We start from the raw sequence: 26,030 nt of genomic DNA, 5'->3' as shown, positions 1-26,030 counted from the left end.
ATAGGATAAAAGATGTAGAATAACCTTATATTTCATATTTTTCTTTTATTCCCCCAAATAACCTTTTTCCCCTGATTTGAGCACTGATGGCAATATTACCAACAGCTTTCATATTTTCACATAAAGGCTACAACCATATGACATAGTAAATTATGTAGATCTTAAATCATTTAGCTGGAATAATAAATTTCCTAAAATTGAATATTTAGTACTATAGCAGAGACGTACATCAGCATATTGTATGATAAAGTGTCTCCGTTGTCCATCTGAAAACACAGAAAGGACATATTCACCAGGTTTCCCGTTGCTCTCTCGCACCAAGAAGTCTCCTTGCTGTTTTAACAGCTCCTGGGCTTCTATTCTTGGAATTGCACCATGATACCAGTCTTGCTCTGCCAATGGTTTCTCAGTGGTTGATATTACATCAAAGAACTTGGGAAAAATATTGAAGAAGATGTTACTATAACAGTACATTTTTAGAGTTTACTTTCACATGAAAAGCATGACAGACAACATTAATCTCTATTTCAGTACCTAAATTATGTATTTTTATTAACAAACAAAATCAAGGCTCTTACATTTACACAAAAGGGATACTAATCACATTTTTTTCCTGTTACCTAAAAAAATAAATCTATATATATAAAAAGCACAACTTTATAGATATGTCCATTAAAACATATATTAATTTTCACTTGGCCCTGCTGTTTTTCCTAATCCATACTGACCAACAATGAGCAGTGACTCTTTCTCACTCTTTCTTAAACGTTCTGAAATACTATAAGCAATAATTCAAAATGAATCATTTCTTTATATAGAATCTCCTGAAACAAAACCATAAGAAACTAAATTTTAAAAAAGCATCTGAATTGGATAAATTGTTTTCATATAATTTAAAAACCTCACACTAAATCAATTAATAGTTCTAAGAAACATATTTTCCAGCATTTACGTGACAGCAGGGGATAGACACCTGGGCATACCGTGCTTATGAAGTTGCACTGAGTTTCTGCAAGTATAATGATTATAAGATACTGCTTTCACTGGCTGTAAGCAGAAGGTAATGAGTTTTAACCTACAGTTTTGCATATTAATTTTAACAAGCTTACATTGTTTAAGCAAACACCTAGAAAAAACATCCTTTATTCAATTACCGTTTTATATTTGTATGTTCTGACTAAACTGAGAAATTCTTAGTAAGGCTATATGTCATTCAAAATCACCACTATCAGAACTCCTTCAAATTCTCACTGCCAGAGTGGTAAAAATCTGAATAAAATAACACACTGTGTATTGCATCAGGAATTGAATTATATGTGAGTGTGTTCCATGCAAACCTGCTGAAACACATTTTAGATGACAGAAAGAAGACGCGCACCTCAGTTAAGGCCCAGGTAGGAGATACAAACAAAACATAGTATTTTGACTGAAACTCTGCTACTGCTCTACGCTGATGAAACAAGTTGGTTTGTTTTTCTCCTCTCAGCAAGGATGATATGATATTTCCTTCACATAGGTTGGGGAAAGAGAACAGAAACACTCCACTAGTGCATAAAAGAAAAAAATGACATACTATAGATCTGGGCAGGGTAGAGGGCATCTGCAAATTTATTGTCTTCTTGAGGAGATAGTCAGGTCAAGATGACCCAGCTAATCAAAGACAAACAAACCAAAACACTAGGAGTCCTCAGAGAGGAAATAAATAGACCCAAAAATGGAGTCTACTGAGAACTTGTTTCAAAATATATTAGCAAATCCAAATATGTGAGCATTTGTGAACATTTCCAAATTTATGAGCATCGAGCAAAGCCCAATTTTTGAGCATTTAATGAAATCCCTGGTATAAAACATGCCTTTGTCTCTAGGTGTATGGCTATCTTTCCAAGTCATACCTCGAAAGATATTGTTTATCTAGTCCAGGAGCCTCAGAGAAAACTGGAGAGCATATTTAAGAGTCTGACTGGGCCTCATATTCTCAGACTTTGAAACTGGTTATCCAAAGCCCTGGGTGCCTCTTGTATCAGGGATTATTTCAGACATGAGATTTGAGGCTAAAACAGTTACCAACAAACCCATCACTAGAAAGAGTGAGCATGATTGATTACAGATTCAGAGCTAAGAAGGCACATGTAAGAAAAAAATAATAGCTTGAACAGAAAGATAACAGAGTTTGTAAGATCAAAAGGTGTACTCCAAGGTACTGTATTTATTTGCATAATGAATGACTAAAAACCCAGAATATTGTTTGGCCAAGAAAGCAGTCATTTCAATTCCATCAACAGTTAAATACTTCTTAGATTAGAGCTGTCTCCCACTGTTAAATAACACTAAGCAATTCTCTTTCACAAACTCCTAACACGAAAAAAATAAGTTTTCAGAGTATTATAAAAGGTTATTTACTTGATTTTTTTTATTTTTTTTTAAAGATGTTGAGTTTGACTCAACAGAAAAAAAAAAAAACCTTTGCTAAACTATCAAGAAATTTTAGGGGGTTCAAGGTAGCAAAGCCTTTGCCAGATAAACACATTTCTACTTCAAAGGAAATGTTTCTAAGGATAAAAGGACAGTTCAGGGTCAATAAACTAGTTTGTAGCCCTCACAAAGGAAGGTTAAAAAAAAGACAAGTAATTCATTTCATAGTTTACAGAAGAGGCAGACACCAGATAATAACACCTGCTAATGTTCAAACTGGGTCAAGTGAGTTACTGTTCAGACAAGTATGATTATATCCCAGAATAAAACACAGAAAAAGCTTATGGAAAAACAAGGGAGCATTTTAGACATTGCTAACTTGGGTGCTGTTTATGACACTAAGATCAACCTTCCCCTTTTTAAAATTTGTTTGAACAAATATTTATTTCTTTAGAAGGAAACAATGAAAATCCCAATGTAGCCTGTGCTGAGTGTCTCCTACATTATTTTGTCTTTATTTTTTATCTTATGCCAAGGGTTAATCATAACCAAGGTAAAAAAACACTATTTTCTCTGAAGAAACAACTGGTAATTATTCATGTTTTGCATGTTATCAAAATTGTTTTATTTTTATGAACAAGTCTCCCTGCTCCAACATATTTTCTGTATGATACAATATTCACCTTGACTGGCTTTGAAAGAAAACATGGCTGAAAGCCCAAAAAGAACAGTACAAGTGTAAGATATATAATCATTTTAATATTGATTTCAGCTCAATTTACCACTTAGCTCTAATGTTTATACTGCACTTTGTAGTTAGAATTAAATGGTTTAAATATAAGAAAGGTTAGTCTTTAAAAATGATGGAGTGGGAAAAAAGCTACCTTCTCAAAAATAGTTTATGATTCCCATCTCTCTTCTTAGTAAGTTTAAAGAGCAGTAAGCTACTGAATTTGATTAACTAGATACATAGTATCTAGCTAAGAACAAATATGAACTCTAAGCCCCAGTGTTTTACAATTTCACTTTGGGAATGAGATGTTTTGCGCATTTATTTATACACAGAAGCACTTTCAAAGGAGTGTTTCAGCGGCTTAAATGGAATGTTTTTGTTGTTATTGTTTGATTGTTTGTTGTTTGTTTTGTTAGCTTCAATGGAAGTTAACAATAAGCAATTAACAAAATCACATGGAAGGAAAGTAAACCACACTGAAATATTTTTACTCTCCCTCCCAACCTCCTGTTTTTCTTGTTTTCTTTTTCCTTCAACATTTTAATTTATTTCCATAGTTTGCTCATTGGTTACTTTGGCGAAGGGATAGCCTCGTATATTTCATTATACTTTTCTTTCCAAGAGGAAGGAAATACTCTCATATCAATCATGCTCATTCTATTACTGTCCTCCTTTCTTATTCGGAACCTCCTTCTTTCCCACTAATTAACAACCCATTGAAACAGCAGTTTTTCTCCTGGAGGAAAAATCAAGCTGTCCCTAGCTGCTGTCCTTATTCAAAAGAAAATGGAGCAAAGACTACTGTATTATTTCTAACTTCAGAAAAAGAGAGACTATTCCCGTACTTACTCTATCAATGAAAAGAAAAGAATAATGGGATTAGTATTTTATTAAAATAGTAGCTTACTTAAAATTGTACTTTCACATATATTCTAAGCTTAGCCTTTGTGTACTTGCTTATTTTCCATCTTTATACAAGAAAAACATTTTGTCAAAAGATTTTTTTCTCTCCAGTTTTAAAAGAGGCACAGAGAGAGTAGAAAGTAAAACAATACATTTAGGATGATAGTTTGAGAGATTTCCCTGTAGAATATTCTGCTGATACTGAATCTAGCTCATTTGCATGTGCTAATGTATCATACAAAACCAACACTTACTCCATCAAGGAAATGAAAATTTTCAAGTATTTCATCCAAAAACAATCCTACAAAAGTAAAAATGCACAGACCTGAAAATTATAAGATAAAATCAAATATTCTAAAAAAAAAAACCCTCTCATTTTGTACTGAGTGATGTTTTTTCTAGGATCATCATTATTAAATGTGAAAAAATAAAAAATATTTGCAGTAGTGGAAGCAACGTGTGCAGTTACCTAAGTGGTAAAACAAAACAAAACAAAAAACCCCTACTCATTCTATCTGAAGGGCAGAAGCTATGATACTATTCATTCATATTCTTTATTCTGTTCATACATAGCACAGCATTAGTGGTACAGAAAATAGTCGATCTTCTTCTTGTGTTTTCTCTCCTCATTTGATTAAACTTATGTCTCTTGATGTTAAAGAAAAGTGTCTTGCATTTTGTTCAACAGAAGCCACCTGAATTCCTAACCTTGCTGTATTCTCTTCAAAACCATACTTTTATTACTATATTATTCTCAGAACTTTCTCAGAGCCTGTAAATTATTTAAGTGCCAACACATAAATAACAGTTAAAATTCTGGCTGCTTGAGGAAGTACTGGGTTTCTCTACAACTTTATTCAGAAGATATGAAAAAAACCACCTTAGTTTTCCTTAATTACACACAAAATCAACTTCTCATAACCAACTATGGATCTTTAGAATACCACCACATTTAAACCAAAATATGGTTTCAATTCTAAAGTTTAAATGCACTTAAAATACACACTATGAAAACAGAGTTAACATACCTTTTTCTTTTTTTAAAACATAATTTATTTTATACATATTATTATTTTTATAATACACATTTTAAATAACCAGTTCGTACACTTTGATGATAGATATTAGGTTGTATATTCTAGGTTATACATTTAGCAATCAGCAACGTTATATAATTTTCAGTGTGCAAAAGGAGAATGGCTAAACACCCTAAGTGTTAAAAATTAATTTGTGACACAAATTTTGTCTGTATATCTAGGGTTAGCTTTTCCTAACACACAACAAATTGCTAAAAACACAAAAAGCTGAAAACTGAAAACTGATTGGTTTGTATATAGCCTGACTTTGAATTCATTTAAGTGATAAATACTCAAGACTACACTTGTTACTCAGATTTGACTTTCTGCCTCAGATGACGCAATTCTGATCTTATTTCTCCAAGACATACTCCAAAGCTTTAGTAATCTTCTACCTACCATGTATCACCCATTCCCGCTCTTTCACATAGGGAAACTGAGGCCACAACAAGGAGACTCAGAAACATCGAAAGGGACTTTATGTCCCTTGGAAAGACACTGATGGGATGAGGAGCACAAGTGCTCTCCTCAATGCTCCCAGTTGGAGACTGGGACCCAAGGAGGAGGTGGCGTATGCATCAGGTGAATGACTGGCTGTGTGGCTGGTGCCATGCTCAGGGTTTCAGGTTCTATGCTCTCAGGAGTGCTTCTGAGAGACCCAGCATGCTGACATGGGATGGGGCGCACCTGACCAAGTGGGGCAAGAGTGTTTTGGGCAGCAAGCTGGCCAGACTCATTAGCAGGGCTTTAAATAGATTCGGAGGGGGAAGTGGATGTACCTGTAAGTGACACGAAAAAAACACTGAATGCCAAGACTTTGGAAAACAGGGGGGAAACACCTGTGAATCATCCCATAGGAATCTGGAAGGACTCCTCTAAAAAGGCGATGTAGCCCATAGCCCAGCTGCACCAATGCACACAGCATGGGAAAAAAGCAAGAGGAGTTGGAAGCCACAGATCAATTAGAAAACTGTGATCTAATTGCTATCACAGAAACATGGTGGGACAAATAACACAGCTGAAACATTGGAATGGAGGACGACAAGCTTTACAGGAGACAGGCAGGGAAGGAAGGGTGGTGGTATTGCCCTCTGTGTTAAGAAATGGATAGATTGTGAAGAGTTGCCTCTCAGAAACAGCCAAGAGCAGTTTGAGAGCCTGTAGATACAAACAAATGACCAGACCAACAAAGGACATCTTGTGGTTGGGGTCTACTACAGGCCACATGACCAAGGGGAGCCTGTGGATGAGGCCTTCTTGCTCCAACTACAGGAAGCATCATGCTCACAGTCTCTCATCTTCCTGGGAGACTTCAACCACCCAGATGTTTGCTGGGAAAGCCACATGGCAGGCAGTATGCAATCCAAGAGACTCCTGGAGTCCACTGAGGACAAATTCCTTTGTCCAGGTAGTGGACAAACTAACCAGAGGAGAAGTGTTACTGGGCCTGGTGTTCACCAATGGGGATCATTGAAGAGGTAAAGACTGGAGGAAGCCTGGGTTGCAGTGACCATGTCTGTGATCTCAAGGGATATGGGTGTGGCAAAGAGCAAAGTCAGGACCCTGAACTTCAGAAGAGTGAAATTCCATCTGTTCAAAGACCTAGTGGATGAGATCCCATGGGACACTGTCCTTAGGGATAGAGGAACTGAACGGAGCTGGAAACTCTTTAAGGGTGTTTTTCTTAGAGTGCAAGAGCTCTCTATTCCTCTACGTAATAAATCAGGTGGAGGCCAGTGATGAGTGGTGTCCCTCAGGGGTCTGGCTTGGGACCAGTGCTGTTCAGTATCTTTATCAGTGACAAAGACAGTGGGATCGAGTGCACCCTCAGCAAGTTTGCAGATGACATCAAGCTGAGTGGTGCAGTTGATACAGCAGAAGGAAGGGATGCCATCCAGGGGGACTTGGACAAGACGGAGAAGTGGGCCCATGTGAACCGAATGAGATTCAACAAGTCCAAGTGCAGGGTGCTGCATCTGGGTCTGGACAGTCTCAGACATGAGTACAGACCGAGAGAAGAACTCACTGAGAGCAGCCCTGCTGAGAAAGACTTGGGGGTTCTGGTGGATGAAAAGCTCAACATCAGCCAGCAGTGCGTGCTTGCAGCCCAGAAGGCCAGCTGCATCCTGGGCTGCATCAAGAGGGGTGGGCAGCAGGTCAAGGGAGGGGATTATCCCCCTCTGCTCTGCCCTCGTGAGGCCCCACCTGGAGTACCCACCTGGCCCCATCCAGGTGTGGGGCCATTAGAGAAGGTCCAGAAGAGGAGGGCAGTGAGGATGATCAGAGGGCTGGAGCACCTCTCCTATGAAGAACGTACAAGAGCTCTGGGGATGTTCAGCCTGGAGAAGAGAAGGCTCCAGGGAGACCTCATTGCAGCATTTCAATACTTAAAGGGGTCTTATAAAAAGGATGGAGAAGGACTCTTTACTCAGGTAGATAATGATAGGACAAGGGGGAATGGTCTTAAACTAAAAGGATAGATTTAGACTAGATATTAGGAAGAAACTCTTCACTGTAAGGGTAATGAGGCACTGGCACAGGCTGCCAAGAGAAGCTGTGGATGTCCCATCCCTGGAAGCGTACAAGGTCAGGCAGGATGGGGCTTTGGGCAACCTGGTCTAGTGGAAGGTGTCCCTGCTCATGGCAGCAGGGTTGGAACTAGATGATCTTTAAGGTCACTTCCAACACAAATCATTCAATGTTTCTATGATTATTCCATTCCTTTATCACCATATACAATGCTCCTATACATACACATTTGTGTGTACACATATCCATGTATGTATACATGCAGTTGTAATCTCTTCCACCTATCTTGAATATTGGTTAGCTAAAATAAAGTTTAGTAGGTTCTTTAGTGGGTCCCCGGATGCAATCTTGAAATTAATTGATAAAATTGAAGGTCTATTCAATCTAAAATCTTCTCAGAAATGCTATTTTGAGCTAAAGTTCTAGGTGATAAAATCACAATTAAAAGGTAATTTATAAAATTCTGTCCAAATTCCAATTCTGATTTTATATTATTTTATTGGGAGCAGAATGGGAGGAGAGGGAGAAGGAAGGGGAGACGAGGCAGTTAGCAGTTGCAGGGCAGGGCTCCTGTTCCACTTCAGTAAAACACAGCTGAATTTCTAGGAGGAAATTTTTCAAGTAAAATCTGACACCTCTGTAGGTATTGTTGCATAATAGTATGCCAAACTAACTAGCTCAAGTATTTTAGGTATTATCGCATGCTTATACATGAAACAAAAGAAAAACAACAGAAGGAATACAAAAGCAGCTGTTCTTTGTCTCACTTTTCACATGTACTTTTTTTTGTTTTGGCACCTGGACAACAAGAAACTTTCTCCATCCATTGGTGAACATGAACACAAGCCAATTATAAAAGATATTCAATGACCATTTTTAGTTGGGGATTGAAGCAAGATGTATAATACCTAAATACATAAATAGTACCTAAAGCTATTGAAGAAGTAAATATATAAATATGTAGACATATCTATTGGGGAACATAATTATTGCAAAAATGGTTAAAACATGATTAACAATTTGATCTACTACAGAGTATTAGTATTGGTACGGTATAACCCACAGCATTTCTAGTAAATCTGACTCACAGGAAAGAGTATTCTTAAAACTACAGCACCAGTCTGGACGCTGCAAAAAATATTTTTTTTCTGAACTGCAACAAATTAGTTATTCTAACAAACTGCTATGCAACAATATTGTGTCCACTGATCAATCAGAATCTTGTTTCTAAAAATATTTTAGTCTACTTTTTGTCTATGTAGATGGAAATGTGTGATGTTTCAGGAAAAAAAAACACTCTTATTTAAGTTGTAAAAATAAGAGAATGTAGTACAACATTAAATTATGGATGCTACTTACTGACGATGAGCCCAGCATGGATTTTGGAGACCTTATAATTCCAGCTATGGAATGACGTATAGTGTCAAATCTTGAGACTTTGTCTTTCTTGTCCTAGGAGAAAAAGTAGTATCCCAGGTGAAACCAAGAAAATCAATAACAGTTTACCTCTGAGCATTGATAACTGAATTATTGGAGAACATGGAATGCAGACTTACAGTTTTTGTTTAAGAGACCGGCTGAGCCTCTTAACAAGAGGCTTATACCAACCAGCAAGATTGTGTCACCATCAGTGGGATTAAACTAAAACATACCAGTTTAAGAGCAGAAAAATTCCTTCAATATTTTGTGCTTTAAATATTTTGTGCAATTATTTTAAATATCACTATTTTTAACTATAAAAAGAACTGAAATTCTTTTGTACTCTAAAACAGAGGATATAATTCTCACTTCTTCTGAAATTAATGTTTTCTCAAAAAAGCATTGGTTTGAAACCATAAAATAAAAATAAAAAATAAAAATAAAAAAATACACACTTATATTACCCTTGCTTCATGCATGTGTTTTTTTTTTTTCTTTTATTAATGTGTTGTTCTCTAACAACACATAGGTCCCAAAGGCAGAGGTGGGTGTCACAGGGGCAAGTGTGCCCGGCTGGATGAACTTTTTGAGCAGGTGGCTCTGTTACAAGAGGAGCTCACCAGACAATATAACATCCAGGAATCTGGGTGGAAGATTGATAAATGGTATCACTGGCACTGACATGGGCTGAGAAACAGCCCTGCCTTAAGTCCTGGGAAGGGGAAGGTAAGCTAGCTTCCAGCCTTGAACTGACAAAACTTAACTGACCCACAAAACAAGGGAGACTGGATTCCCGTCTCTGCTCGGAGCAGGAGGAGGATTCCCTTGCCCCTGACATGTCCCTGCACAAAAGATACAGTGCTCTAGGGCTGGAAATAAGAGAGTGTGTGAATAATGGGGACCTAGGAAAGAGCAGCCATGCAAAGTTGTCCCAGTCAACCACCTGCATCAGAACCAGTGCCACAAAAAAGGCACAAAGGTTGTTAGTAATTGGAGACTCCTTGCTGAGAGGCACTGAGGCACCCATGGTCCAGGCAGATAACCTCTCCAGAGAGGTTTGCTGCCTGCCCAGGGTCTGCATTCATGATATTATGAAGAGGCTACGAAGCCTGGTGGGGCCAGAAGACCACCACTCGTTCCTACTTTTTCACGTAGGATCAAAGGAGACTGCAACAGCAACACCTGAAACATCAAACGGGACTTTATGTCCCTCAAAAAGATGTTGAAGGGATCAGGAGCGCAAGTAGGGGTCTTGTCTGTCCTCCCAGTTGATGACTGTGACCCAAGAAAAAGGAGGTGAACAGACAAAGTCAACAACTGGCTGTCACACTCAGGGGTTTGGGTTCAGTGATCTCAGTTGCACTTTTGAGAGTCTAGCATGCTGACACCAGATGGGGAGCACCTGACCAGATGGGGCAAGAGTGTTCTGGGCAGGAAGCTGGCTGGGCTTATTAATAGGGCTTTAAACTAGATGCAGTGGGGGAAGGGGTTGTACCTCTGAGTGATGGAAGTGAACCTGGGACCACTGTCACTTTAGGAAAAAACAGGAAAATACTTGTGAACTGTTTCAAAGCGATTAGCAAGGACTCCTCTGAAAAGGTGACGTGACCGACAGCCTAGCTGAAGAGCCCGTACACCAACACATGCTGCATGTGTTGCAAAGACACTCCCAGAAGAAAAGGAGATTACAGCTGGAAGAACACAATCATTGATATCTAAAAGATGAGCATGATACTCCTGGTTCTGAGGTTTGGCTGGGGAACTGGTCCTCAGAGATTCTGATAAAAAATATTACAGTAAAGTGCAAGAGCTCTAAGATAAAAAACTGGAATGGAGGAATTCCTGGTAGTTATTGCAAATGGTATGTTCAATGAACTTACAGATAAAAGCAACACACTAGACAGTATCTGGCAGAGCAATTAAGATGCTCCCCTTTGAGTGAAGTGAATGCTAGCTTCATTTCTGGTTTAAAGATATGATTTCCCTGATGAAAAAAGTGACAGAACAACATTCATTTTAAGGCTCCAAATTTAGATAACTTGGAGAACGATGAAGATTTTTGCTCTGAGAAGGCTATAGATGCCTGGCATGAGAATGGAGTTTTGTGATTTATAAGCAAGAGTTCTTCAAAGAATCTTTAGACAGAGTCATTTTCTGAAAATGATCCTCTGCATTAGTCACTTCAGCAGTGGAGAGAAAAAGTTATTCAGGAAGCCTCAAAAACATGCAACAAACTTAGAATATGACAGTAATTCTGGCCTGCCTCCTGATGACTGGATAAACTAACCACAAAATCTTTATCTTGAATGCCTTCTGTATAGGTATTGGCACATACTAATCATTTGTAATACCATTAAAGGACTGGTAAAAACAAACAAACAAACACCTGAACATACAGTAGAACATACCTGAAGTTCCTGAAGCCTGTCCTGTGATTTGATTTCAGAAATAAGACTAATCTCTCACCTCAAAAGGCTTCACCCCACCCCATTCCCCTCTCCCTCTCCCATCCATGACAGAACTGGGAATCTTAGAAAGACCAAATGTACAAAAACAGAAGAGGAATCGTGCTACATTTAACAAACAAGAACGGGTATTTTAAACTATTGGCATGGCATCCACACACAGAGCCAGCTGCTGGCTGAATATGAACTGATTGTTTGAGTTGAGCAGATCTTCTGTCTTTGGAGAGCCTTCCCAAGAATAATAATTTGCATTTTTTTACCCTCCTATTGTAGGTATCTAGAATTGAGGGCAGCACTGTGCAGAGCCATGAAGGTGTAACATAAAGTCGTTAAAAATAAGAACATTCAAAGCTAATTAAAAATATCTCAAGTACACAGTGAAACCAATTACATTCAAAAATCATTTCTGGATAAGCTAATATTTTCTGTTTTAAATACAAGTAACACCTTCCAAAGCAGCAGAAATGATGCATAATTGATGTACACATCTTGTAAAACCCTGCACTAGGTGTAAATTCATGTTCCACCTTCTGAATCACAGGACTTAAAAAGCACAGGCTTGCCAGAGTGAAATTTAAGAAGAGCTTTACATTCTCAGACCAAAGATACATCTCAGGCCACGCTAATGTCCTGACGGTCTATGAAAAAAGGACTGTGATAATTCTTCAAAGCATTTCCTCATCCTCTGAAGACTTACAGTGCAAGACCAGCCTGTATCATATTCAAAGTTTTTACATGTAAGTGTTATGGAAGGATTTTCCTTCCATAATTTTTTTCAAGCTGCTTTCTGAATCTTTATAAAATATTACCATTCCCTGCTGTGACAAACAGTAGCACAACTTAATTACATATTTTTGAAAAACACATTTCCTTACTGGTTTTGATACTTTTGTCTGCTGTGTTCATTTGGTGGCCCTACTTGCTGCTTCAGAATAGACAGTGAACAACCATTATTCCATATGCGTTTTCTCTATTTATTCCATATGTATCACATCTTCATCACATTCCCCTTCAGTCAGCTTTTTCAAGTCTGAAAAGCTCCATCTATTTATTCAATAATCTACAGAAGCTTTTCCACGTATCTGAGCATCCTACACCAACTCTGTAACTAAATGATCTGAAAATGTAAGTGGTTACATAGAGGCATACTTTTCTAGGTACAAAGCAAAAGGACAAGCTGCAACAATCAGCAACAACTCCAGTTACAGTCTGGAAAAAAAAATCACAATGAGGAAGGTGATTAAATGTGGACAATTCCCAGAGAGATTTCCATTGTTGGAGCTGCAAAAAACTCAAATGCAACAAGACCCTTTGCAGCCTGATACAATGTCAAATCTCACCCTATGTTCAGCAAGGCGCTAGACTGGACAGCATCCCTGAGTTCTCCTCAAATTTCAATTATTCTGCAGTTCTACAGTATTCAGGAAGCAGATGCACATCAGTTTACACAGAGACAATGTTACTCTATTCTCTGTTCCTTTGCTGGTAATTTCCAGCTTATCTGGGGGGTATGATCACTAAGTAGATAGTGCCCTGATATTTTCAGGCATGCTTAGACCTTGTTTTGAATGGTAACCCAAGAGTTCATTACTGGTATATGTGAAACACAGCACTGTTGCTACCGTCTGGTTTGTAGGAGTGGAATTAGACAATATAATGCTACTATTAAAAATGACATATCAATAACTCATACAATTCATAACAAGTCAAGAAATTTTCTCAGCTCACTATCAAAAAATACATGCATTAACTCCAAATAAGCGTTTCTGCGTTTGTGGTTGCTTACATGCATGTACATTTAGAGACTCCACGGAAAGCAGGAAAAAATGGAGAAAAAGTGGGAAGAGGAGACATTTATGCAAATATTAAAGTATTAATCATGACTCTCGTGCAATGCAAGTGCTTCACAGTTACCAGAATCTTAAAAGTGCAACAGAGTCTAGAAAGTCAGTGAGGTTGGTTTTTTGTTTGTTTGTGTTTTTTTTCTGATCCAGAGAAACAGCAATAAAAAGGAGATTAAACAAGAGACAGGCAAACTATTTGGAGATGAAAACCTGAAACCTTCGGCTGATTTTACTTAAAGTCTCAGGTTTCAGCAAACAATCTGCCTAAAAAATTAAGTTGTAAAAAAGGAATATGAATACTATGATTTGATCCCTTGATTTCCTTTTGAATGACTAACAGAAGAGAATGTAGAGTTAAATTATATAGTCTGCACTATATTTTCTGTTTTAATTAGAATATCAAAGGACCAATTTTTCAAGCTATGTATGAAATGTCAGCAAAATGTCACCTTCATCTTCGAAATGATTAGTAAATCTTCCAAACACACAAATATGTATTAGAGGTCTTTACAGAAGCAGAGTACCTCTTCATGGTGGCTAGCAATAACATTTTTAGAGACACTGCACATTTTAATTATTATATACAAAAAAGCCTTTTTATTTAAAAAAAAAAAAAAGATTTTGATTTCACCTAATTATCATCAAGAATGTCAACTGTGCTCTAGGGATGATGATGTATTAATGCACCTTTCCGAAGCTGAGGTACCGCAATCATGTCCAGCAGCTATCTTTGTGGAAAACAAAAAGTAGCCACGCAAAAGCTTTTGCAAGGCAGGTAAAGAGGCACAGAAGTTCAGTAAGCAATTCCTGTTTTGCTTAATAAAATATATCTATACTACCAATTCCTAACATATCTCCATCCCTTGATTGCATAATGCTGCAAAATAAAGAACTGATTATACTAAATCTCTCCCTGGAGCTCAGCATTCAGCTCTGGGGTCCCCAGCACAAGAAGGACATGCAATTATTAGAATGAGTCAAGAGGAAAGCCACAAGGAAAATCCACGGGCTCTCCTATGAAGACAGGCTGAGGGGGTTGGGGTTGTTCAGCCTGGAGAAGAAAAGGCTATGGGGAGATCTGCTAGTGCCCTTCCAGTACTTAAAGTGCACCTACAGGAGAGATGGGGAGGGACTCTGTTAGGGAGTGTAGCGATAGGACAAGGGAAAATGGTTTTAATCTAAAAATGATTTTAATCTTAAAGTCTTTAAGGTCCCTTCCAACCCAAACCATTCTATGATTCTATGGCAATGACAATTTAACAAACCAATTCAGATTTATGAATTCTTAAAGCCAAATCTAGAATGGATACATATTTTTGAAAAACTAATTCCATTACCTCATTGTATTGGGTTTACATGGCAAGGGTTTGGTAGCAGGGGGGCTGCAGGGGTGGCCTCTGTGAGCAGAGTCCAGCAGCTGCCCCTTGTCAGAGCAGAGCCAGCTCCAGCTGCTCCAAAAGGGACCTGCTGCTGGCCAGAACTGAGCCAGGGAGTGACAGTGGGTGGGCCTCTGGGAGAGCAGAGTTAAGGAAGGGGGGAAAAAAAATCTCCTGTGCAACAGCAGGTGGGAAATAGGAGTAAGAAAATGAGAGAGAAGCAGCCCTGCAGCCCCCCAGGTGAGTGCAGCAGGAGGGCAGGAGGTGCTCCAGGCAGGCAGCAGCAGTTCCCCTGTGGCCTGTGCAGGGGAGGCCCCTGGTGGATCAGGCTGTCCCCCTGCAGCCCATGGGTCCCACACGGAGCAGATCTCCACGCTGCAGCCCCCCCGTGGAGGAGCCCCCGGTGGAGCAGGTGGATGTGGCCTGGAGGAGGCTGCGGCCCCCGGAGAGTCCCCGCAGGAGCAGGCCCCGGGTCGGAGCTGCAGCCCGTGGAGAGGAGCCCACGCAGGAGCAGGGGGTCTGGGGGGGGAGCTGCCACCCACCCGTGGGGGACCCGTGCTGGAGCAGTTTGCTCCTGGGGGATGGATGGACCCCGTGGTACAGAGCCATGTGGGAGCAGTTCTTGAAGAGCTGCTGCCTGTGGGCAGCCCCCCCAGGCTCAGTTCGGGAAGGACGGCATCCCGTGGGAGGGACCCCACGGGGAGCAGGGGCAGAGAGTGACTGTGAGGGAGCGGCAGAGACGAAGTGCTATAGACTGACCACAGCCACATTCCCTGTTCCCCTGCACTGAAAGAAAAACTTTTATCTTTTCACATACCCTTGCAGCTCACCACCCAAAACCACTAAGCTGATGAACTAGCTGCTGGTCACAGTCACCACCTGCCAGGACGTCTTGCTGAACATTCTGGCTATGCTGCTGCTCGAGAAACCCAAGAATCACCAGCCAAAGAGCAGTGAATGAACTACTCCTGTTGTTCCAGGCAAGGAGTGACCAAAAAAATCCGAACCACAGTCAAGAATGGATGTGAGGTAGAAGCGTACAAGCATACAAATGCAGTTGGAAGGTATTATACTTTTTCAAATACTCTCCCTGTTTCCAAACATTCTCATCTTTCTAAGCCAAACGTAATTTTTAACCTAGAAACCAAAGTTTATGGTTTGGCTGTTACATACACACCCTCCTTTCTACTGTGAGATTTCATGAATGTGACTTGAAATTTCAAGAATATAAACAAATTTAAAAATAGCATAAAGCTCAAGGTATATTAGAGAAAAAATGTTAAGAGAACATAAACATGCAAAGCAAGCCAGCAGTGTGGACATTTTGTTTCCATCCTCTAAACATTACAGTTTGTCAGACTGCTATGAAGAGCACATGCTTTAACAGCTATAAGCACATCTGCATCCACAAACCATTTAAAGTTAACTAGGAGTTCCTTAGGAGTTTCTTTGATGCAAAGAGGCTAGTTTTCTTTTGCACTTTATTACTATATACATCCAGCTTAAAGATTCAGACGTGTGACCTAAACTCTACAGGAGAACAGACAGAGGGAGTGACACTAATGTTACTGCCCTAGAGTTCTAATCAAGCTCAACAGTGTAACTGTCACTTGAGGTGATGAAGTCTTCAATGTGAAATATACTTTAAATTTGATTATATAGATATATGTGTATGAACGCACCCACACTAAGAGATCTTACTATCTCCCTTTCAATTTAAGCAGCAAAACCCAAAAGCTAAGCTATTAAGAAAATTCCTGATAAGATAATAGAAGAAACGGATTTTTTAAATACACACAGATGTTACACTGCATTACTAATACCTGGAAACTTTCCAAGTTACAGTTTTCCAAAATAAACATGGCATGTACATGATAAGCAGGTGGTCAGACCCAGTCAGCATGGGCTTATGAAAGGCAGGCCCTGCCTGACTAACCTGATCTCCATCTATGACAAGACGATGCACTTAATGGATGAGGGAAAGGCTGTGGATGTTGTTTCCTTGGACTTTAGCAAGTCATTTGATACCATTTCCCACAACCTATTCCTGGAGAAACCGGCTGCTCATGGCTTGGACAGATGTACTGCCCACTGGGTAAATGGGCTTGATGGCCAGTCCCAAAGGGTCACTGTGAATGGAGTTAAACCCAGTCGGCACCCAGTCACAAGTGGCATTCCCCAGGACTCGCATCAGGGCTAGTTTCAACATTTTTATCAACAATCTTGATGAGAGTATCAAGTGCACTATCAGTAAGCTTGACAATGACACCAAGTTGGGCAGGGGTGTTGATCTCTCTGAGGGTAGGAAGGGACCCCCTTTGCAGAGGGGTCTGGATAGGCTGGACTGATGGGCTGAGCACAGCCAAATGCCAGGTGCCACACGTGGGGCATAACAAAACCCATGCAGCAGTACAGGCTCAGACAAGAGCATCTGGAAAGTAGCTCAGCAGAAAAGGACCTGGGGGTGCTGGCCAACACCCGGCTGAACACAAGACAGCAGTGTGTCCAGGTGGCCAAGAAGGCCAACGGCATCCTGGCCTACATCACAAATTATGTGGCCAGTGGGACTAGGGAAGGGTTTGTCCCCTTGTACATAGCGCTGCTGAGACTGTACCTCGAGTGCTGTGTTCAATTTTGGGCCCCTCTCTACAAGCAGTAAGTGCATTGAGCTGCTCGAGCGTATGCAGACAAAAAAAAAAAAAAAACAAAGCTGCTGAAGGGACTAGAAAACGACTTATGAGGAATAGCTGAGGGAACTGGGGCTGTTTAGTCTTGAGAAAAAGAGGGTGAATGGAGACCTTACTGTTCTCTACAACCATCTAAAAGGAGGTTGCAGCAAGTAGAATGTGGTCTCTTTTCTCAAGTGACAAGTGATGGGACATGAGGATATGGCCTCAAGTTGCACCAGGGTAGGTTTAGACTAGATATCAGGAAGAGCTTCTTCATGGAGAGGGTGGTTAGGCATTGGAACAGGTCGCCCAGGGTGGTGGTGGAGTCACCATCCTCGGAGGTATCTAAGAGATGTGTGGATGTTGTGCTTAGGAATCTGTCTTAGTGGTGAACGTGCTAGTGTTAGGTGTTGATTGGACTTGATAATCTGAAGGGTCTTAAATGATTCTATTTCACTAAATTCTGATAAAACATCAAATGATCGATTTTCCTCTGCCAAAGATGGACATCAGTGTAGAAAAGTTTTCATACACTAAATTCTCCACAAAAAGCAGACGGACAGACTGTGGTTTTGACTCTTAACAGCAAATCACAATATTCCACAGTTAAGTCAATTAGCACTTCCTCAATCAAATTCTAAAATTTTAGTTGGGTAGTAGATAGCTAAACTTTTAAAAACAGGTGACATATAACTCAACCTAACAAATTTACATAAGGACTAATAGAACTTCATTACAAACACTGAAGTAATAAACACAGATGAAGTCATCTCCTGCCGACATATGTTCAAGACAGACATCAAAATTAAACAGTCAGAAAAAATGGTGAAAGACAGCTATATGAGCTAATAACATGAAGCCACAGAACCTCTAAGCTCTATTTAGCACAAACAATTTTACAATGTAGGTGGCTGAAGGACCAAACTACACACACAGTGCACCAAACAATGAACTCAGCAGATTAAGCAGGTATAAACACAACTTCCTGGCATTTTCATTTGAGCACCAGGAATGCTGAACTGTAATTCCTAACAGTCTCTGCCATGGTTAGTAGCTGAAGTAAGGAAATGGTGCAGATCATTCACAGCTGTCATAGGCACTTTGTCAAATCCCTGGAGAGCAGTGTACATGCCAAAAAATGCCACCTGGAGCTTGAAATGATCTTCACTAACCACAAGCTTAAAATAACAGTAGTAGGCTTGTCAAAAATCTATGCATACATACATATCCTGCAGACTGAGAAACAAAAGCAGTTCTCCTTTTTTCACAAATAGGAAAAAAAAAAAGTTAAAAAAAAGTTATGGTTGTGTTAAACCTCCAAAAATTAAGATAGGAAGCCAAGACACACTTCAACAAGGCACATTAACTGTTTCAATCCTTTTTTCCTGACATGCACAGGCAAAGCTCCTCCGGTGTCTCTGATGACAATAGCATCAGTATCCTGACAGAGTGTGATCTCTTGCAGAGAATCTGGTAATTTGGAGGGTGGGGATTAGAAGGCAAAGAGAAAAATTATATCACATAGCCACCAGCAGGTAATTATTGCTGCCATGGACACTAGTCTTAAGATGTTCCACAAACATACAGGGAAGACCTAGAAAAAGTAAAGGGGGCAATGAACGGAACAGTTTGAGAAATGAAAAACAAAGTTTCACCTGTCCTCAATTCAAACAAAGGTTCCCTCCAAAATGAGATTTTCTAAGAAGGACTGTATATTTTTAGAGTTTTGCATTTCCTATCTAAAAGTGAAGAGACAGACTGACAACAACTGAAGCAACTATCTGGATGCTGTCAACAGCATAAAGTGAAAACAAGCCAGGCAAACAAGCCGCCTGTGTTGCCTTGGTCAGCCAGGTATGAGCAAAGAGGTGCCTTGGTCAGCCACCAAGGTAGACTACTGTACCAACACAGGGTTATGCAGCCCAAAAGATATCCAGATACAGCATTTACAAACATAACATCAATCGAATACAGAGTTTTGTTAGTGACTGTGCTTAGTATACAGGTCTACCCCTTTAATTAGAATATATTACACAGTAACAGAAGGAGTGACTAGTCTTTCCACAACTCATTATTTTACATTCAAAAAGCCAGTTTGAAACCGGTTGGTTTATAGTCTCAAATACACGCTGTAACATCTGCTAAAGAAATGTGCCTGACAAATCTAGCGGTCAAACCCAGATTTTAGGCATTTAAACCCAGGGAAGTCTGGTCTCTGGAAAAGGATTAGAGGCAGCTATACCCTGAAGTACCAACAGCTGTTAGCGGAACAGCAACCAGAAGTCAACACCTAAGGAACAGAGAACAACACCTTGGGATTCACAGATAACTGCATGTCCTTACAGGGTTCGCAGGACAGCAAAAACCCAACACTTAATCACTGCATGACTCCCAGACCCTAGGTGGGGACTTGTGACCCAACTTCAGCACAAGTCAATGCCAACCCACAGAAGACAGGACTCATTCAGGGGCAGGTGGGGAGTGCTGACAGGAGGACCCAAGTTTTCCCCTGGACTCAAAGGAAGTTCCTGGAGGCCCACGAAGAGTCCAGTCTCCTGTCACCCACTATGTGAGCTCACGAGAGTTGTGCTGTCTGGAAGTTTATTAACATACTGTTCTGACTGGTTTAAGGAAACATTTATTGGATTCCACACTCTCCACACCACCACCCAGAAACTGGCACCTACCAATGAACATCTCTCTCGTGGCTGGCATGACTGACTCTAAAAAAGCCACCCTGACAAATGCTATGCCAAAAGACTTGAAATAGTATTATATAAATTATGTGATCTGACAAGATTTTAAAACATTTTTCTTCCTCCAATAAAGAGTGTTATTAACTATGAACTGGCAATTCTATTCTGTTTTGAACATCACATTGTGAGAGAATACATCCGTTTTATTACAGTAAAATGGAGCTTCATGGAACTAGCCCTGAACAACGTCAGAGAGACAGGACACAACAGACTCAGCATCATCATCATCATCATCAAAAAGGCATCCCTTAGGGAGCGCGAGCGACCAGGAGCGCGGCGAACAGGGCCGGGAAACAGGGAGTGACGCGGTGGGAGTGACGCGGCAGTTAGCGAGGCAGGGCGGGCAGGCAGGGCGGAGCGCTCACACCCGCCCATAGGGACAACTCCTCTAACGACACTCTCCTGTCAGCTGGGCTGCAATGGTCTCCACCAGGCACGGTGCTTTCTCTAGGAAGTCAGTGCACACCCAGACCGACTGCCCGTCCAAACACGCGGCAGTTCAGGTCTCCGGATGCGGGGAGTGTCTGAGCCTCTTGCTGCCATCGGCGGGAGGCAGAGAGACTGCTTGCGTGAGGTGCGAGCAGGTGGACGACCTGGTCCGCATGGTGGCGGAGCTCAAGGAGGAGGTGCAGAGGCTGAGGGATATCAGGGAGTGCGAGCGGGAGATAGACTGGTGGAGCGACTCCCTGCAGGACCGGAGGGAGAGGGACCAGGGTGAGACGCCCCAAAGGGGGGTGGACCCCCTGCCCTGTCGCCATCGGGCAGAGGGAGGGGACCTGCGAGTTGAGGAGGAATGGAGACAGGTCCCTGCTCGACCTCGCAGGAGATGCCCTCCCCTGCCGGCGCCGCCTTCCCAGGTGCCCTTGAACAATAGGTTTGAGGCCCTGGAGCTCGAGAGACCGGTGGGTGAGGATGAGGTAGGAAGCCTACCCAGGAGGATGCCTGAGGTGAGGAAGTTGACCCCACACCTCAGGACTGCCTCCACCAAGAAAGAAAGAAGGGTGATTGTTGTGGGCGACTCCCTCCTCAGGGGAACGGAGGGCCCTATTTGTCGGCCTGACCCCACACATAGGGAAGTCTGCTGCCTCCCTGGGGCCAGGGTCAGAGACGTTACCAGGAAGCTTCCAAACCTGGTTCGCCCCTCTGACTATTACCCGCTTTTGATAGTCCAGGCTGGCAGCGATGATGTTGAAAAGAGAAGCCTCAGGGCCATCAAACAGGACTATAGGGGGCTGGGACGATTGGTGGAGGGAGCGGGAGTGCAGGTGGTGTTTTCGTCCATCCCTATGGGGGAAGGGAGAGGCACGGAGAGGACATGGAAAGCTCGCGTGGTTAATAGGTGGCTCAGAGGCTGGTGCCAGCATAGAAATTTTGGGTTTTTTCACCATGGGGAGCTTTACTCGGCACCCGGCCTGATGGCCCCAGATGGGTCTCTATCTCCAAAGGGAAAACGGATCCTAGGCCAGGAGCTGGCGGGGCTCATAGAGAGAGCTTTAAACTAGGTAAGAAGGGGGACGGGGCTCAAACAAGGCTTGTCGGAGCTGTGCCGGGGGAAACAATGGCTAGGCCGGGGAAGAAGGCGATGGCCCAGCTGAAGTGCATCTACACTAATGCACGCAGCATGGGTAACAAACAGGAGGAGCTGGAAGCCATTGTGCAGCAGGCAGGCTACGACTTGGTTGCCATCACGGAGACGTGGTGGGACCGCTCCCATGACTGGAGTGCTGCAATGCCTGGCTATCGGCTCTTCAGGAGGGACAGGCAGCACAGAAGGGGTGGTGGCGTGGCTCTCTACATTAGAGAATCTTTTGATGTTGTGGAACTCCAGGCTGGGAATGATAAGGTTGAATCCCTGTGGGTTAGGATCCGCGGGAAGGCCGGCAAGGCTAGCATCCTGGTGGGGGTCTGTTATAGACCGCCGAACCAGGATGAGGAGACGGATGAGGAGTTTTATAGGCAACTGACAGAAGTTGCAAAATCGTCGGCGCTTGTCCTCGTGGGGGACTTCAACTTCCCGGACATATCCTGGAAACACAACACGGCACAGAGAAAGCAGTCTAGGAGGTTTCTGGAGAGCGTGGGAGATAGCTTCCTGACGCAGCTGGTCAGTGAACCTACCAGGGGTGGTGCCCCGCTAGACCTTCTCTTCACAAACAGAGAAGGACTGGTGGGAGATGTGGTGGTCGGAAGCTGTCTGGGGCAGAGTGACCACGAAATGGTAGAGTTCTCTATTCTTGGCGAGGCCAGGAAGGGGACCAGTAAAACTGCTGTCTTGGACTTCCGGAGGGCTGACTTTGAGCTGCTCAGGACGCTGGTTGGCCGAGTCCCTTGGGAGGCGGTTCTGAAGGGCAGAGGAGTCCAGGAAGGCTGGGCGCTCCTCAAGAAGGAAATCGTGATGGCACAGGAGCGGTCCGTCCCCACGTGCCCAAAGATGAGCCGGCGTGGAAGAAGACCGGCCTGGCTCAACAGAGAGTTGCGGCTGGAGCTTAGCAGAAAAAAGAGGGTTTATAATCTTTGGAAAAAAGGGCGGGCCACTGAGGAGGACTACAAGGATGTAGCGAGGCTGTGCAGGGAGAAAATTAGAAAGGCCAAAGCTCATCTGGAGCTCAATCTGGCTACTGCCGTTAAAGACAACAAAAAATCCTTTTACAAATACATCAACGCGAAACGGAGGACTAGGGAGAATCTCCATCCTTTACTGGATGCGAGGGGAAACCTAGTTACTAAGGATGAGGAAAAGGCTGAGGTGCTTAATGCCGCCTTTGCCTCAGTCTTTAGCGGCAATACCGGTTGTTCTCCGGACACCCAGTGCCCTGAGCTGGTGGAAGGGGATGGGGAGCTGGATGTGGCCTTCGCTATCCATGAGGAAATGGTTGGCGACCTGCTACGGAGCTTGGATGTGCGCAAGTCGATGGGGCCGGATGGGATCCACCCAAGGGTACTGAGAGAACTGGCGGAGGAGCTGGCTGAGCCGCTTTCCATCATTTATCGGCAGTCCTGGCTATCGGGGGAGGTCCCGGTTGACTGGCGGCTAGCCAATGTGACGCCTATCTATAAGAAGGGCCGCAGGGCAGACCCGGGGAACTATAGGCCTGTCAGTTTGACCTCAGTGCCGGGGAAGCTCATGGAGCAGATTATCTTGAGGGTCATCACGCGGCACTTGCAGGGCAAGCAGGCGATCAGGCCCAGTCAGCATGGGTTTATGAAAGGCAGGTCCTGCTTGACGAACCTGATCTCCTTCTATGACCAAGTGACACGCTTGGTGGATGAGGGAAAGGCTGTGGACGTGGTCTACCTTGACCTCAGTAAGGCTTTTGACACCGTTCCCCACAACATTCTCCTCAAGAAACTGGCTGCTCGGGGCTTGGACTGGCGTACGCTTCGCTGGGTTAGAAACTGGCTGGATGGCCGGGCCCAGAGAGTTGTGGTGAATGGAGTCAAATCTGGTTGGAGGCCGGTCACTAGTGGAGTCCCCCAGGGCTCGGTACTGGGGCCGGTCCTCTTTAATATCTTTATTGATGATCTGGATGAGGGCGTCCAGTGCACCCTCAGTAAGTTTGCAGATGACACCAAGCTAAGTGCGTGTGTCGATCTGCTCGAGGGCAGGAAGGCTCTGCAGGAGGATCTGGATAGGCTGGAGCGATGGGCTGGGGTCAACTGCATGAAGTTCAACAAGGCCAAGTGCCGGGTCCTGCACCTGGGCTGCAACAACCCCAAGCAGAGCTACAGGCTGGGAGATGAGTGGCTGGAAAGCTGCCTGGCCGAGAAGGACCTGGGAGTATTGGTGGATAGTCGGCTGAATATGAGCCAGCAGTGTGCTCAGGTGGCCAAGAAGGCCAACGGCATCCTGGCCTGTATAAGAAGCAGTGTGGCCAGCAGGTCGAGGGAAGTGATTGTGCCCCTGTACTCGGCTCTGGTGAGGCCGCACCTCGAGTACTGTGTTCAGTTTTGGGCCCCTCGCTACAGGAAGGACATGGACGTGCTCGAGCGAGTCCAGAGAAGGGCGACCAAGCTTGTGAGGGGTCTGGAGAACAAGTCTTACGAGGAGCGGCTGAGGGAGCTGGGCTTGTTCAGCCTGGAGAAGAGGAGGCTCAGGGGCGACCTCATCGCTCTCTACAGTTACCTGAAAGGAGGCTGTAGAGAGGTGGGGGTTGGTCTATTCTCCCACGTGCCTGGTGACAGGACGAGGGGGAATGGGCTAAAGTTGCGACAGGGGAGTTTTAGGTTGGATGTTAGGAAGTACTTCTTTACCGAAAGGGTTATTAAGCATTGGAACGGGCTGCCCAGGGAGGTGGTGGAGTCACCATCCCTGGAGGTCTTTAAAAGACGTTTAGATGTAGAGCTTAGGGATATGGTTTAGTGGAGTACTTAGTGTTAGGTCGGAGGTTGGACTCGATGATCTTGAGGTCTCTTCCAACCTAGAGAAATCTGTGAATCTGTGAATCATTTACATTAGCTGTATAAAAGAAAAAAACTGACACTTTCACAAACAGGAAAATTTTGTAGCATGCCTAGATTAGAATTTCATCAGATATTTCTATTTGACAGCTAGCACAGCCAGAATTTGATGTTTGTTTTTGTTTTTCATGGATCCCTGCACCACTTCATTAATAATATCAACCTGCATATTGAGAGATAAAATGGTGCAACAACTTCATGACAGCTGCAACAGACAACTTCTGCAGAGCATTTGAGGTAGGCTTAAATGAGAAATGTTTGTAGGACACCAATTTAAAATTAAGCTTTTTTGTCTATAAATAATACATACTGGCATAACTACTAGTAATTTGTTCAAAACAGATGCATATAATGCACAAATAGCCAGTATTTTTTTTCAAATGAAGAAGCAAACCAACATAGTGTCAGAAGTTTCTACACATTACATAAACATTTCTGCAAACATTTGCCTATTTAAACAACAGATGAACAAAAACGCAAGCCCCATAAATAAACAATGTTCAAATTCTGCTCCAAATATAGCCTACTCTTGGTTGTACTCATGTCATATCTAATATCACAGCTGTATAAATCACAAACACAAAGGAGACTGAAAATGCAGACATCAAAGAGGAAAGATTCAGCCTGTAAGTCTCGGTTATGGTACCAGAAACAGCTTTCAATACTATCTAAAGTAAAGTGCACATACTGTATCTAGCACAAGGAGCCCGATTAGGGAACACTTACCCTGTAGAATTCCAAAAAGGCTTTGGGTCATTATGCTCAGTGTTTAAGGAAAGAAATCTTTCACTTGTCTTAGTCATTATTCACTAGAAGGTGAATATCCAACCAAGGGATCCATTCTGAAAATTCATCAGTGGTTCCTATAAAGCATCCTCAAACTGCATGTCAAATCAAAAGCAGGTCTTTGTGACAGAAGAGGCTTCTTTTGCTTCTCCTTCATCCCCACCCCACGCCCCACCCCCAAAAAAGAAACAATACTTACTCCAGATTATGAGTATAGTTTTATGACTCAATGTGTCAACTTCATAAGTATGCTGAAGGAAGTAACTAAAATGATACTTTAGTCATCTTGATTGAAAATCCTTATCTTCTCATAAGTTTTCACCACAGATTGTAAAGCTACATCTCATTATCACACTATCCCTGAGATACTGCAATACAATGATCAAGTTACAGACTCAATGATCCATAAAAACAATGCTAACTTGCATTAATTAATTAATTAACACACAGAAGTCTCACAGATTCAACAGACCTACCACACAAAAGCAGCAAACATTTAACGTGCACCAAGACTCTCTAATAGAGGGCCACAGATTTGGGTACAACCACACTGGCTCAAAGCAGAGCTTGTGTAACAATACTAGTGATCATAAAGAGGATGTTT

General features: G+C 42.5%; 1 protein-coding gene across 11 annotated transcripts in view; it reads right to left on the bottom strand.

Annotated features, from left to right (window-relative positions):
- The window catches only part of FER (FER tyrosine kinase), a 201,359-nt gene that overhangs the window by 106,427 nt on the left and 68,902 nt on the right, over positions 1-26,030 (bottom strand). For all 11 annotated transcript variants that reach the window (XR_014576434.1, XR_014576435.1, XM_083816304.1 and 8 more), the window contains 2 exons: positions 9,013-9,105; positions 229-432 (listed from right to left, as the gene is read on the bottom strand). Coding sequence is in view for 9 of the 11 variants with exons in the window: in XM_083816304.1 (XP_083672430.1) it covers positions 229-432; positions 9,013-9,105 (297 nt within the window). In the remaining 2 variants the exon portion in view is untranslated. The remainder of the gene's footprint in view (positions 1-228; positions 433-9,012; positions 9,106-26,030) is intronic.

Source organism: Anser anser (genome assembly GCF_964211835.1).
Source record: "Anser anser genome assembly, chromosome: Z".
Taxonomy (NCBI): domain Eukaryota; kingdom Metazoa; phylum Chordata; class Aves; order Anseriformes; family Anatidae; genus Anser; species Anser anser.
Note: the sequence above shows the minus strand (reverse complement) of the source record. Positions and strands in the feature narration are given on the sequence as shown.